We start from the raw sequence: 12,066 nt of genomic DNA, 5'->3' as shown, positions 1-12,066 counted from the left end.
ACACCAAACACGGAATTTAATTCAGTTAATATCCTCCCTCGGTGGCCCACCGACATGCTCACACGGTGCCCCACCGACCCGACCTGTTAAATGCTAAAATCCATCTATCCTCTCGGCCTGCAACCGAACCACTCCTCTGGACCAGTACATAGCTTTCCGAATTCTGCACGGTCTCGTCTTCAGAACGAGAAGAGCAGAATTTGTCTTGTCAATAACTGCTCTTCACCACTCCCCGGAAAATCATCATTACTCCCTATATTCGTGCCTCCACGTGTAACCCATCCAACGGTTCCCCTTTTACTCTCCCTTTTTTGAATACCAAACGACACTTATTTCCCCCTTTAATTCGCACCACTAAACCATCCCTCCATCTTTCTCATTCATCGCACTCAAGCTTTTTCAACTCCCCCCCATCTTTCTCAACCGCCATTTCCTTCTTCCAGGTATTTCTTCTTTTCCCCTTCAAATTTCACACATGTGCTCTCTTGCTTTCTGTACTTGCTTCTTATACATTATCTCTGTTTTCTGCACTGTGTTTTAGCTTTGCACTTGTTTTTTCCTTCTCTGATCACCCATAACTTATTCTGAGAAAACCTTTTCCTCGTCGCCCCTGTAATCACCCTCCATGAATGCTCACTATAATGTCCTCTATTCCTGGGCCCCTCTGGCCTTACGCAAGGAAACCTCATCCATGACTACCCTCATTAGGGTTAGGGCTTTTAGACGCCACCAAACCTTGTGTAAAAGCAACGAAACTGACGTAACCGTAATCGCCTGTGATGGTGATGAACCTATTTGTAGGGATGGCAATTTATTCCCTATTTCCCCTCAAAAGTTTACCTTTATGTATGTCACTGTATTTGAAAAACTAGGTTTACGACTTCCTTTCAATACCTTCGAAAAAGAACTCCTCACCATTCTGAATGTCTCTCCCTGCCAATTAAACCCTAACAGCTGGGCCTTCATTCGCGCCTTCCAAATTCTATGTACCCACTTTGGTATTACCCCCTCAAGCAACATGTTTCTCTATTTCTTCGAGTTACGAGCCCCTCATAAACAACTGCTAGCATCTCTCAGTGGAGTTAGTGGCCGAGCCCTCCTAACCCTATACAACTCTTCTTACAAGGGTTTCAAAGGCATCTTCATAAAGATAGTCGCCCCCGACCACAACCCTTCCCTCCTAGAAGGCTTCCCCTTATATTGGTGCCAATCACCCAACCTTCAATCCCCTCGGCAATTAGAAGACCTGGATCCCTCTGAGAAAAAAGACTGTCTGATGCTGGAACAACTGGATGTTATTTTTGATACCCAAAAACTATTAGAGCTAGAATTCCGATTGGTGGATCTAAAATTCCACATCGGTACTTACTTTACAACTGTCCTCTTATTACCACATGCTTAATACCGTCTCCCCCTTTTTAACCAATTCTACTTATTTTTGCAGAGAACCTAATGGCGATGTCCCATGAAGATATGCTGAAACGAGCTCGCCAACTTAAAAACCAAAAAACCTCCACACCTGGCGCAAGTCCTTCAGTACCCCCTCCTCGTACTGAACTTCATGAAGAGACATCTGAACCTGACCTCGAGCCCCTAACTAGAAAATTCAGAGCCCGAGGCAAAAAGGTCATCGAAACCACCTCTCAACATTCAACCTCACAAACTCAATTGGCTCCTCACCATACAGTGGATGACACCGAGTTAAGCTTCTGGCATCCCCAATTCCTTCATTCTCAACATGGTCGGAAGCACAACTACCTCCGTCATGACATTAGCCTGCTAAGAACCCAGGATCTCAAAACTCTTCATTAAAGCATCTTGGCTAATCTCCATAAGGCCGAAGCATCCAGCTTTATGTTGATGGACCAATTTAGCCTCCAATCCACTCAGAAATCCCTTGACTTAGAGCAAAAAGATCAAGCTTTGATACTTTCCAAAACCAAAACCTCCCATTTGACCAATGAAGTCACCGAGCTAACCAACCAAGTAAAAAAAAAGGATGAATTACTTGCTGATTTGCACAACCAACTGAGAACCCTTGAAGCCGAGAAGGAAAACTGGATTCTCAAAGAAAAGGATCTCCTCAACAGCTCAGAACTTCTCAAAGATCAGATTGGTTCTTCCCTGAACATGGGATTCCAACTGGCCCTTGACCAAGTTCGAGTTCTCTGTCCAGATGCAGACTTATCTCCAGCAGATATCTCTAAGTTTGTGGTTAACGGACAACTGGTGGAAACTGATGACTGAGATTCCTTACTTTATACCTCTAAGCTTATTATTCTTGTATCGCCTTTCAAACTTGTTTTGTTGTTCGCTACTTCTATTTCCTTATTATCTATTCGAATATTATGCCCAAATATTTAATCTTACCTCTCCCTATTTTACTGTTAAATCGCTTATTTTTCTCATTAAACTCTACACTAAAAACTTCAGAAATTACGCACTTTGTAGATTAAAGTTAATCAACTTTGTAGATTATCCTGATTGCTAACTATTCTACACCACACCCTTAACCAATTTCCACACCCCACAATTTCAACCTTTAAATTAATTTAGTCATTTCCTTACGTCACCCCAGTTTAACTAATCTCTATCAACTATCACCTACACACTTCCACCACCTTTGATCTTGGTTATAAAACGAGCTCTCAGTCACACCCACTTTAGCTAATCTCCCTTAGCTATCCCCTACACACTTCTACCTTCTTTGGTCTCGGTTATAAACCGAGCTCTCAGTCCTGCAAACAAAACCCCAAAGCAATTAATCACTCGTTCATGAACCGAGCTCTCAATCCTGCAAACATAAAACCCCAAAGCAATTAATCACTCGTTCATGAACCGAGCTCTCAATCCTACAAACATATTATAAAACTCCAAAACAATTAATCACTCGTTCATGAACCGAGCTCTCAATCTTGCAAACATAAAACTCCAAAACAACTAATCACTCGTTCATGAACCGAGCTCTCAATCCTGAAAACATAAAACTCCAAAACAATTAATCACTCGTTCATGAACCGAGCTCTCAATCTTGCAAACATTATAAAACTCCAAAACAATTAATCACTCGTTCATGAACCGAGCTCTCAATCCTGCAAACATTATAAAACTCCAAAGCAATTAATCACTCGTTCATGAACCGAGCTCTCAATCACACCAATTTAGTTAATCTCACTTAGCCAATACCTACACTAATAGAACACAAAAACTCTTCGAAACCTCAATCACAAAGGCTTGGAATAGAACACATAGGTTCTTTAAACCTCAAGCACATAGGCTCGGAATAGAACACAAAGGTTCTTTATGCTTCAAGCACATAGGCTCGAAATAGAACACATAGGTTCTTTAAATCTCGAGCACATAGGCTCGGAATAGAACACAAAGGTTCTTCATGCTCCAAGCACATAGACTCGGAATAGAACACATAGGTTCTTTAAACCTCAAGCACATAGGCTCGGAATAGAACACAAAGGTTCTTTAAACCTCAAGCACATAGGCTCGGAATAGAACACATAGGTTCTTTAAACCTCAAGCACATAGGCTCAGAATAGAACACAAAGGTTCTTCATGCTTCAAGCACATAGGCTGGAAATAGAACACAAAGGTTCTTTAAACCTCAAGCACATAGGCTCGGAATAGAACACATAGGTTCTTTAAACCTCAAGCACATAGGCTCGGAATAGAACACATAGGTTCTTTAAACCTCAAGCACATAGGCTCGGAATAGAACACAAAGGTTCTTCATGCTTCAAGCACATAGGCTCGGAATAGAACACATAGGTTCTTTAAACCTCAAGCACATAGGCTCGGAATAGAACACAAAGGTTCTTTATGCTTCAAGCACATAGGCTCGGAATAGAACACAAAGGTTCTTTAAACCTCAAGCACATAGGCTCGGAATAGAAAAAGTAGCACTGAATAATACTGTATTAAAAAATTAAAACCAAGAAAAACATCTCTACAAAAACAAAATAATTCAGCTAAAGTATCAACTAAAGTAAAAACGCAAATTAGCCGCATTCCACGTCCGTGGTATCTCCTTTCCCTCTAGTGTCTCCAATTTATAAGCTCCTTCCCCCAGTACTTCTTTAACACGATAAGGCCCAGTCCACTTTGGCGCCAACTTGCTATCCATCTGAATTAACTGTGCCTTCCTTAGTACCAAGTCTTGTGCCTGAAAACCCCGAGGTATTACCTTAGTCTTGTAACTTCTCTCTAGCCTCCTCTTCATTGCTTCACTTGAAATCTGAGCCAAATCCCTAACTTCATCTATAACATCAAGGTTTGCCCGCAAACCCACTTCGGAAATCTCCTCATCAAACAACCTCACTTTTCCCGTGCTCTCCATAACTTCTATTGGGATCATTGCGTCGGTGCCGTACACCAAAGTAAATGGAGTTTCTCGGGTAGACGTCTCAGGCGTGGTGTGGTATGCCCACAACACTCGGTGTATCTCATTTGGCCATTCTCCCTTTACTGCCATCAATCTTCATTTCACACCCCTCAATATCACCTTATTGGCCGCTTCTGCTTGTCCATTCGTCTGAGGATGCTCCACCCAAGAAAAAACCTGTTTAATCCTGACTTCCTCGCATAATTGCCTCACCTGTGAGCATGCAAACTGAGTTCCATTGTCCGAAATAATTCGGCGTGGAACACTAAATCGGCATATTATATTCTTCCAGATAAATTCTCGCACCCGACTACCCGAGATCACAACAACTGGCTCGGCTTCAATCCACTTTATAAAATATTCTACAGCCACAATCAAAAACTTGAATTGTCTCACCCCTTTAGGAAACGGACCCAGAATGTCTATTCCCCAAGTGTGAAAGGGCCAAGGTGTATTAATAGAGTGCAGCACCTCTGGCGGAGCATGGCTCCAATCGGCATGTTTCTGACACGACTCGCATTTCCTGACATACTCCATACAGTCATTCTTCATGGTGGGCCAAAAGAGCCCTTCCCGAACTATCTGCAACATCAATGCTCTCCCCCCAACGTGACTCCCGCAAATGCCCTCATGGAGTTCGGCCATGAGCCGAGACGCCTCCCCCCTTCCTACACAAATCATCAAAGGCCTGGAAAATCCATACCTAAATAAATGACCATCGATCAGTGTATATCGGCTTAAATTGTTCTTTATTTTTTGTGCCTCATTAGCATCCTCGGGTAATTTGTTATCTGCAAGATAGCTTCTTAAAGGTGTCATCCAAGATTCTTCAGTCATCAAAATCTCTGTTGGTCTCTTGGCAAGCGTACCAAAAGTCAACTGTAGTATAATGATTTGAAGTAAGAGTGTCGAACCCACGAGGAACGAATTCAGTTAAAATAACTAATTATCTCGATCAGCATATATATACAGAGATTTTAATTTGATTTGACATTAACTTTTGCACAAAATTAATACAGTAAAAGCGAAAAAGTTTAGAAAGATATAGTAAAAGAAACTGGGATTGAATTTCATCTATCTCCCTTGTCTGTAATCTGGATGAATATAATATATATAACATCTGAAAATACCAATATTGATGCACACTCAAAATCATTTATACCGATCCCTCGCGTATAAAATTCATAAGATTAGTTTCCTGAATATTGATTCCTCACATATTCAACAAACTATCCAGCATTACGGTCGAGTGTTAAAAGCAATTGATATATTGGGATCTATTCCTAGCATCACAGTATATCAAGTATCATTGTTCAAATCAGATTTTAAGAAATACTTTCCAGTCAGATCTAAAAATCAAAATCAAAACATCTATTGATCAGATAGAAGTAAGCATTAAGAGTAGAACAATAATACCAATACTGAGTAAAACAGAAATGCTATATATAAATATCACCAGATTACATCCAAGTTCGAGTAGATTACATTCAATCCCACGGAGAAGATTAGCCACTCATGGTAACCAACATAATCCTATGAGCTAAGAAGAATAAGAAGAAAATGAGAACTGTGGTGCTCCTCTGGTATCAGCTCTGCAGCACGGACCTTTTCTCTCTCAAAATTCCAAGCTGATTTCAGTTCTGAACTTCCAAAACATATATACCCACGAAGTCTCGCTCAAGCTACCAAAGTCTCGCTTGAGCGAGACAGCATTCTTCATCCCAAAGAAAGCCTCTCGCTTGGGCGAGATGTGCTGAAGCTAACATCTCGCTTAAGCGAACAGAGTACTTCAAGCTGAAGAAAGGATCTCGCTTAGGCGAGAATGGCGGTCTCTGAACTCGCTTGGGCGAGAATGGCGGCAAAGGAGGGTCTCCACTGCAAGAACTCTCGCTTAAGCGAGAGTCTGCTCGCTTGAGCGAGATTGGCGGTTGTGGTTTTGGCTTAAGCGAGATTTTGAGCGACCTTGACATCATATTTTTCCAATTTTCTTCCTTTCTCCTTCACTCTTCTTGAATTCTCTTTGATCTTTCCTGAAAAACACACAAAATAGGATCAAATGATTTCTTTAAATCAACACTTGGAAGCATGTGATTGAAACTTAGATTTAGGAAGAATCCATATGAAATGAGCACAAATTTAAAGCATAAGTGCCAGAGTTTGTTATGAATCTTTACTGAATTTTGGCACTTATCAATCTCTAAAACCTGATGTTTCTCCTGTGTATCAACCCGAGGAGCTACCAACGTTTCTCTTATCACCGACTTATGCTGCCCTGGTTTCGAACAACTAGCCAACTTGGATAGCAAATCAGCTCGGCAATTTTGTTCCCTCGGAACATGCACAAATTCAAAGAGAACAAAATTTTTCGCCACAGATTGGACTACCTCTAAATATTTAGCTAATTGTGGATCACGAGCCTGGAATTCTCCGGTCACCTGACCTGCTACTAATGCAGAATCATTTTTGACTAACAGCCTAGTGATACCCATCTCTTTAGCCAAAAGCATCCCTGCTATCAAAGCCTCATATTCTGCCTGATTGTTACTAGCTTTGAAAGCAAATCTCAACGATTGTTCAATCAAGACTCCTTCTAGCCCTTCCAAAACTATACTAGCACCACTCCCTCTTAAATTAGAAGCCCCATCCACTGATAGGATCCATGATATTTCTTTTACGCGCTGATCCGCAACAGGTGGTTCAGATAACTCTACTAAAAAGTCAGCCAAAAACTGAGCTTTGATCGGCCCTTGTGATTCATATTGTATCCCATACTCCGAGAGTTTTATCGCCCATTTAACCAACCTGCCCGATATATCAGGTTTTTGTAATATGTACCTGATCGGCAAATCCGTCATCACCTTGACACTATGATTTTGAAAATAATGTCTTAAACGGCGAGCAGACACTACTACAGCCAACGTGGCTTTCTCTATAGTTGGATATCTCACCTCAGCACCATGAAGCACTTTACTCACGAAATACATAGGCTTCTGATCCCCACCACACTCTCGTACCAACATCGAACTGACTGCATGCTCGGTCACCGAAATGTATAACACTAGATCAGTGCCCTTCTCGGGCTTGCACAATACTGGTGGTTTACCTAGATACTCTTTTAATTTTTGGAAAGCTTCCTCACATTGATCGGTCCATTGAAACTTTTCATTTTTCTTCAAGCATTGGAAGTAGGGAAAACCCCGATCTCCACTTTTAGCAAGAAAACGGGACAAGGCCGCCATCCTCCCCGTCAATCTTTGTACTTCTTTAACATTGCTTGGACTCCTCATGTTTATGATGGCTGCACATTTATCTGGATTAGCTTCTATTCCCCTCTCGGTAAGCAAGAAACCCAGAAACTTCCCTGCCTTAACCCCAAAAACACACTTCTCAGGGTTAAGTTTGAGTCTGTATTTGTTGATTGTGACAAATAATTCCTCCAGATCTCCCTGATGCTTCTTCTCTTCTACCGAGTTAACCACCATATCATCCACATACGCATGCACATTCCTCCCCAACATGGACGCCAGAATTCGGTCCATTAACCTTTGATAGGTGGCTCCCGCATTCTTTAACCCAAAAGGCATTACCCGATAATAGTAATTAGTCGTTCCTCCCATAAATGTTATCTTATCTTCATCTAATGAATGCATTTTTATCTGATTATAGCCTGAATAAGCATCCAAGAAACTTAACAAAGCACAACCCGATGCACTATCAACTAATGCATCTATATTAGGCAAAGGATACGAATCCTTTGGGCATGCATTATTTAAATTTGTAAAATCCACGCACATTCTCCACTTTCCATTGGACTTTTTCACCATCACCACATTTGCTAACCAAGTCGGATATTGTATCTCCCGTATATGAGCCGCTTCTAATATCTTACATATCTCCTCGGTAGCTGCCTGGGCACGATCTCCACTCAACCGTCTACGCTTTTGAACTTTAGGTTTAGCCGAAGGATTAATGTTGAGTTTATGGCATAAAAAATCGGGATCTATTCCCGTCACATCTGCTACACTCCAAGCAAATGAAGAAAGGTTTTTCTTCAGTACTTGTATAAGCTCTTGCTCTTGCTCTAAACTCAAATCCCCTCCAATTCTTAATTTTTTACCCTCTATGAGTACTTCTTTTACCTCCCCCACGGGCTGAGGCCTTCTCTCAGGATGTACTAGTCTAGGATCTAACTCGGGATCTATGACTACCTCCGTTGTGCTGACTGAATATGCAACTTTCCTCCTTGACCTTAGACTATCTTCATAACATTTGCGAGCGACCTCCTGATTTACTGATAAAGTGAGCACCTTCCCATCATCAAAAGGAAACTTCATCTTCAGATGGACCGTCAATACTACTGCTCCCAATTTATTGAGAGAAGGCCTTCCTAGTAGTAAGTTGTATGATGAAGGTGCGTTGACAACTATATATCGTATAAATATAGTTTTTGCATCTTCTTTGTCTCTAAAAGTCGTTCGAAGATCAACATACCCTTTAACTTCCACCTGATCTCCTGAGAAACCCACAAGTACTCCGTCAAATGGCTTTAATTGGTCTGTCGGTATTTGCAGCCCTGCATAGGTGTTCCAGAACATCACATCGGCAGAACTCCCCTGATCAACTAGCACTCTATGAACATTCCTTCCCATCATGATAACAGACAAGACTATGGGATCATCTTCATGTGGGACTACTCCCTTTAAATGGTCACTCGAAAACATTATAGCCGGAACTTTCTTCGGCCTGTCGATCTTGGCCGTAGTCATGACACTCCTTACATATCATTTCCTAGCCGAGCTGGTTTGTCCTCCTCTCGCAAAACCTCCTGCTATCGTATTGAAATCCCCCAGGACGGGTGTCTCATGCAAATCGGGAACCGTGCGAGTTTTAGATGGTTTCGCATCTGTATCAGATTTCATAAATTTCTCCATAAGTCCCCTGTCTGCCAACGTAGAGAGTTGATTATTTAAAGCATAACACGAATTTGTGTCATGACCTCCGGCCTGATGAAACTTACACCAAGCATCTGGTCTACTTCCGAGTATTCTCCCTGTGATATTGGGATAACGCAAATGTTTAGATATTTCTACATCTTCCAATATTTGGGCTAGAGCCACCCTGAAACTTGGGATTTTTTGAATTCGCCGATACTCGGTCCTTTGCTGTGCTATATAAGGAACGAAACGATGATCCGGTCTGGTCCGAGGTGGAGTCCTTTCTCTTCGATAAGTTTTCATGTCTCGTTCACTCTTGGTATGGGCCAGCGTTCTCTTGTCCCCTGCTTTTTTATGACGCATGGCCTCTTCGGTCTCTATCTCCACGGCTGCCATTTGCCTTATCTTCGTTAAGGTCCTTGGAGGAAACCGGTATAGGGATTCACCGAAAGAACTGGCTTGGAGCCCCTTCACGAAGGCATTGACGAGCAGGCCCTCGTTAGGGTCGACTAACCTCATGCTAATATTGGTGAAGCGATTGAGGAACTGTTTCAATGATTCTTTAGCATTTTGTCGTATATCAAACATGTCTGCCATCTCCACTGGCTTGGCCCTGTTGGCCGAGAAACTTTCCAGGAAAACACGTTTGAAATCAACAAACGAGTTGATTGAGGAGCTCGAAATAGTGTTGAACCATTCCAGAACGATCTCAGCTAGCGTGCCCATAAACATTTTACAACGTATTGCGTCACTTCCCCCCGATATCAACATCCGGGCCTGAAACGCTTTTAAATGTAACTCTGGATCAGAACTCCCTGTGAAGGGTGCGATCTTTGGAATTACGAAATTCTGTGGGATTGGCTCCTCCATGATCGTATTTGCTAGAGGACTGGCGTCACCCACATCGGGATTCAACCGACTAGCGTATCGGTAACCAGCCCTGGTGGCCTCCAATCGGTTTTGAATCTCTTCGTCTGCCTTCCGCAGTTGTTCCTGTTGTCGAAACGCATCTTCTAGTCGTCGGTGTGTTTCTTCAGCCTCTTTACGCGGTCTTTCTCTTTCTCCCAAAGCCTCTTCCCGAAGAGCCTGTAGATCTTCCTCTGCTTTCTTACGGGTTTCCTCCCTCTCCTTTTCTAGTTGAACCTGGTCAGCCTCTACCTTCAGTTTAATTTCCTCATTCTGTCGTTGCAACTCCAGAATGCTCTGCATTATCTGCTGCCTAGTCGGTCCTTCACGTGTCGCTCCTCTGCCTCTGTTCATCCTCCACTCTGTCTAATGGGGTAAGGATCGAGTTTTACCGAACCCCACGGTGGGCGCCAATGTTCTGGTTCAGAAAAATACTAGATAATTCTTCACCAAAACAAAAAGAAAGTTTTTCAGACTTACTTAGGTCAAAAAATCTCTCATCCCTTGACCATGGGAGCAACCTTCTTATTTATATAATAATCAGTTACAAAATATTAAATTCTAGATATACAAAATAAAAAATGAAATTATCTTCTGCTCCTAAAATATCTCTAAATATAACAACAACCTTATTAATTCCTAAAAATCACACCAAACACGGAATTTAATTTAGTTAATATTCTCCCTCGGTGCCCCACCGACCTGCTCACGCGGTGCCCCACCGACCCGACCTGTTAAATGCTAAAATTCATCTATCCTCTCGGCCTGCAACCGAACCAGTCCTCTGGACCCGTACAAATTCCTTTTGAGTAAAAAGTCCCTAAATCAGTCCCCTTGGATTTAACTCGTCTGGAATTACAATCGTGCAAACTACTTAAATGAATTCCTTTCGATTTAGACATTCATAACCCAGCAAATTAGAAGAAGGAATTAGGGTTTAGAATCAATTTTAACTGTTAAGGTTATTAAAATCCATGGGTTTCATCGGATAGTTAGTTTTGGATAGTTTTTCTATTTTCGTAATTCTGCATATTGCATGCAGAGTGTATAACTACAGCTTTTCCGAACTATAGTGACATTTTCTTAGTTATATTTATTATAAATTTTACTATGCAAAAACACTTTTTTCCTCGAGCAATTTCAAAAAAGAATCATTTTTTTCTCTCAATATAATACAATTAAAGCACCCTTTGGAATAAACAAAACACAGATCCTCAAAGAATTGGTTAATCTAATGGATTAAAACAAAACTAATAAAGCATAACAAAAATATGCACAGAGATTCCATAATTTCTTTTTTTTTGCTATCAGTTTTTCTCACCAACCAAATACAATAAACCCCAACTTCCAGAACATGAGAACATAACAAGAATCAATTTAACACTATGTTAGTCTCAACCAAACCAAGACATGACAACATGAGAAAAAGAATGAACATAAGAAAAATCTTACTCTCAACCAAGACAAGAGAGCCTTGGACTCATCGGGCTTGTGATCAGAAGAGAGCACTGGAATCACAGATTTCCTTTTATTTTACCAAAATTATCCAAGTACATTCAGTCAATGAATTCGACTGTGATCTGAATTACAATCTTGTCCCAGACAAATATAATATGTTTATTTATAGCTCATCAATATCAAAATAAGTATGAATTTTGTTCTGCATACATACTAAAGCAAAAAAGATCTAATTTTTATCTGAAACTAAAGTAAAAAAAGTTACCTTGTGTACCACAGCATTTGTAAGTATATTGGTTTCCTAATGTAAGAAGATGTATCAGTGGCAACCAGTAAAACTTTGTGCAAGGAAATCTGTGGTTCCCAACAACTAAA

The 12,066-nt window shown here is 41.2% G+C and overlaps 2 protein-coding genes across 2 annotated transcripts; both read right to left on the bottom strand.

The window, feature by feature from the left end:
- Positions 1–6,393: 6,393 nt before the first annotated feature.
- On the bottom strand, positions 6,394–9,159 carry LOC114169424. Its single transcript, XM_028054564.1, has 2 exons — positions 6,568–9,159; positions 6,394–6,423 (listed from the first exon to the last, which is right to left on the bottom strand). Exons 1-2 carry the CDS (start codon positions 9,157–9,159, stop codon positions 6,394–6,396), a joined length of 2,622 nt encoding a protein of 873 aa, XP_027910365.1.
- Positions 9,160–9,174: 15 nt separating this feature from the next.
- LOC114169420 lies at positions 9,175–10,536 on the bottom strand. Its single transcript, XM_028054561.1, has one exon. It carries the CDS (start codon positions 10,534–10,536, stop codon positions 9,175–9,177), a length of 1,362 nt encoding a protein of 453 aa, XP_027910362.1.
- Positions 10,537–12,066: the final 1,530 nt, after the last annotated feature.

The sequence above is a fragment of the Vigna unguiculata genome, chromosome 11 (genome assembly GCF_004118075.2).
Source record: "Vigna unguiculata cultivar IT97K-499-35 chromosome 11, ASM411807v1, whole genome shotgun sequence".
Taxonomy (NCBI): Eukaryota; Viridiplantae; Streptophyta; class Magnoliopsida; order Fabales; family Fabaceae; genus Vigna; species Vigna unguiculata.
The sequence above is the reverse complement of the archived record's forward strand: the minus strand, read 5'-3'. Positions and strand labels throughout refer to the sequence as shown.